The sequence below is a fragment of the Hydra vulgaris genome, chromosome 05 (assembly GCF_038396675.1).
Source record: "Hydra vulgaris chromosome 05, alternate assembly HydraT2T_AEP".
Lineage (NCBI taxonomy): Eukaryota > Metazoa > Cnidaria > Hydrozoa > Anthoathecata > Hydridae > Hydra > Hydra vulgaris.
This window is the reverse complement of record NC_088924.1, coordinates 16887270-16890000: the sequence shown is the minus strand read 5'-3', so window position 1 is coordinate 16890000 and position 2731 is coordinate 16887270. Positions and strand designations below refer to the sequence as shown.

Sequence of the window (2731 nt, the reverse complement as noted above, 5' to 3'; positions counted from 1 at the left end):
TCCTTCCGCCCTTCCTAAAGCCAACAAACTATAGAACTATATATATATATATATATATATATATATATATATATATATATATATATACATATATAAATATATATATATATATATATATATATATATATATATATATATATATATATTATATATATATATATATATATATATATATATATATATAACTTTGAAAGACTCTGATAAAATAATTTGCCTTTTATATATATATATTTTTTTAAATTTGCTTATTTTTTTAATTTTTAATTTTAGTTACACCGTACTATTATAATTTTAGTTAGACAGTATTAATATATATAATATAATTTTAAATTTAGTTACACTGTATTATTTTAAATGTTTAAAAAAAACTATTGACTTAGCAATAAGACAAACCTGTCTTGTAATTGTAACTTGTAAATGTTTGTACGGCCTACTACTAACATTAGTTGTCAAACTTTGAGAAGTAAACAGAAAAGGAACGTGTCCTGAGTGATGCAGAAATAAAAATTAAATCTGTTTAGCCAAAGCTAAAAGAGCTTACTGAGACAAGGTCAAAAGCATTTGATAACATAAGTTCACGTTTTCTTTGAGATGTGCAATTGGTAAGCCAGGCGACTATCGATGATTATCAAAAAGTCACTGTCTGAACACACGGTTCATTACCTATGGAATTTATCAAACGTGACTCTTATATTTAAAAATAGAGGCCGAAGGAAACGCTTGAACTACAGATCAGTTTATTTCACATCGGTACTCTGTAAGATAGTGGTAAGTTTTTTACACTAAAGAATCAAGAAACATTGTCTTGAAAACTGGCTTTTCACAAAACCTCAACATGGATTTCTTCCAAGACGCGGTTGTACATCTAATCTACTAGAGGCATTTAACATCTTAACAGATTTTCCTCACAATTTTGCTGCAGGTGTAGTTTATGCAGACTTCGGTAAAGGTTTTGACAAAGTACCTAACTAGTATCTTCTTTAAAAATTTAAAGCACATAGCATACCCATTTTACACTAGACTGGATAACAGACTGATTAAACTGATTTACTCAATGCTTGACAGAAAAAATTGAGTAGAGCATGGCACAACAATCATTTAACGCGACCTACGTATCTTTATAATAAAAGCCCTAAAGGTTATGCATCAAGTTGAAGCTGCACCAGCTAGAACAAACCAAATACTTGGCATACTATAACAATCATTTTGCTATAAAGGGAAAATATAATTGAGAGAAATCTACACAACATAAATTAAACCATTTCTCAAGTATGCTATCAAGACCTAATTTTCTTATCTAAAAAGTGACATAAACATTCGACAGCAAGCAACCAAAATGATAAGCAAGATAAAATTATAAGGATAGACTGGTCATACTCAATTTAACACTCTAGAAAAAAGACGAAACGAGGCCACCTGATTAACCTTTTTAAAATTAAAGAAAGAATAAAAAACGTCAATTTCGTTATACCGCAAGGATAAGCACAGTTACTATCATAGTAAAAACTGCGTAAATATAGTCAACAATTGAATCAGAAATTTTTAAAATCTGCGTAAAACAGATATTATTTTTGTTAATCAAGTTGTTAACAAATTAAATGGGCTATTACTCTATTACGTAGTCAATGCATTCTCAACTTTTTGATCTCATGCAATTTCCATGCTAACCAAGTCACATGCGTGTCTGAACACGTCATCATAGTGGTGCCACACCACATTATCAGAGTTTACAGCTAAAACTTTATTTTTGTTAAAAGTTTTATTTTGATAAATGAATAAAAAAATTTAAATTCAAACTTAAATTAATATACATTTCTATATCCATATATATCCATCTGTTTATCTAAATATATATATATATATATATAATATATATATATATATATATATATATATATATATATATATATATATATTATATATATATATATATATACATATATATATATGTATAAATACGTTGAAACAATAAAATATATATTCACATAAATATATGTATATATATGATATATATATATATATATATATATATATATATATATATATATATATATATATGTATAAATACGTTGAAACAATAAAATATATATTCACATAAATATATGTATATATATATATATATATATATATATATATATATATATATATATATATATATATATATATATAAATTTACAAATGTAGCATATTTGACAACTACTTGTTTAAATAAATTGAATATACTTACTATAAAAACATTGTAAAATTGCATATTTTTTTACTTTTTGTTATATTTTTTTTTAACTGATTTTTTCGTTCATAACTAAATTGAATACTACATACTTTTTAAAAAAAATTTGGTTTCTTTTAAACATGTTCAAGTTAAAAATGCATAACTATACACTACTACTTTAATAATAAATGTGCATTTGTTCATTTTTTTGACGCATTTAAAAGTGAGAGTTTTTTTTTGTTGCATTTTATATATATACTTTTTAAAGATAATTTGTTTAATTTGTTATTTTTATTTTTTACTTTTAACTAACCAATCAAAAACTTGTTAATAATAAAGAAAAATAGATTTTTAGCGGTTTTCTTACTCTCAGTTTGTTTAAACTTTTTAAACGATTTAGTAACCTAATAATACGTTGTACTTTTTTAGCAACAAAATGTTTCCATTGTATTATTCGATTTTCTGATACAGGGATTTTGCCATTGCTCATTTTTTATCATACATTTTGTAAGTATAATG

The 2731-nt window shown here is 24.0% G+C and overlaps 1 protein-coding gene across 1 annotated transcript in view; it reads right to left on the bottom strand.

Annotated features, from left to right (window-relative positions):
* Positions 1-2348, bottom strand: part of LOC136080636 (uncharacterized) — a 184705-nt gene extending 182357 nt beyond the window's left edge. The window contains exon 1 of the mRNA XM_065797540.1: positions 2228-2348. Within this exon, the coding sequence (XP_065653612.1) occupies positions 2228-2251 (24 nt within the window). The 5' untranslated portion in view covers positions 2252-2348. The remainder of the gene's footprint in view (positions 1-2227) is intronic.
* Between the last annotated feature and the right edge of the window lie 383 nt (positions 2349-2731).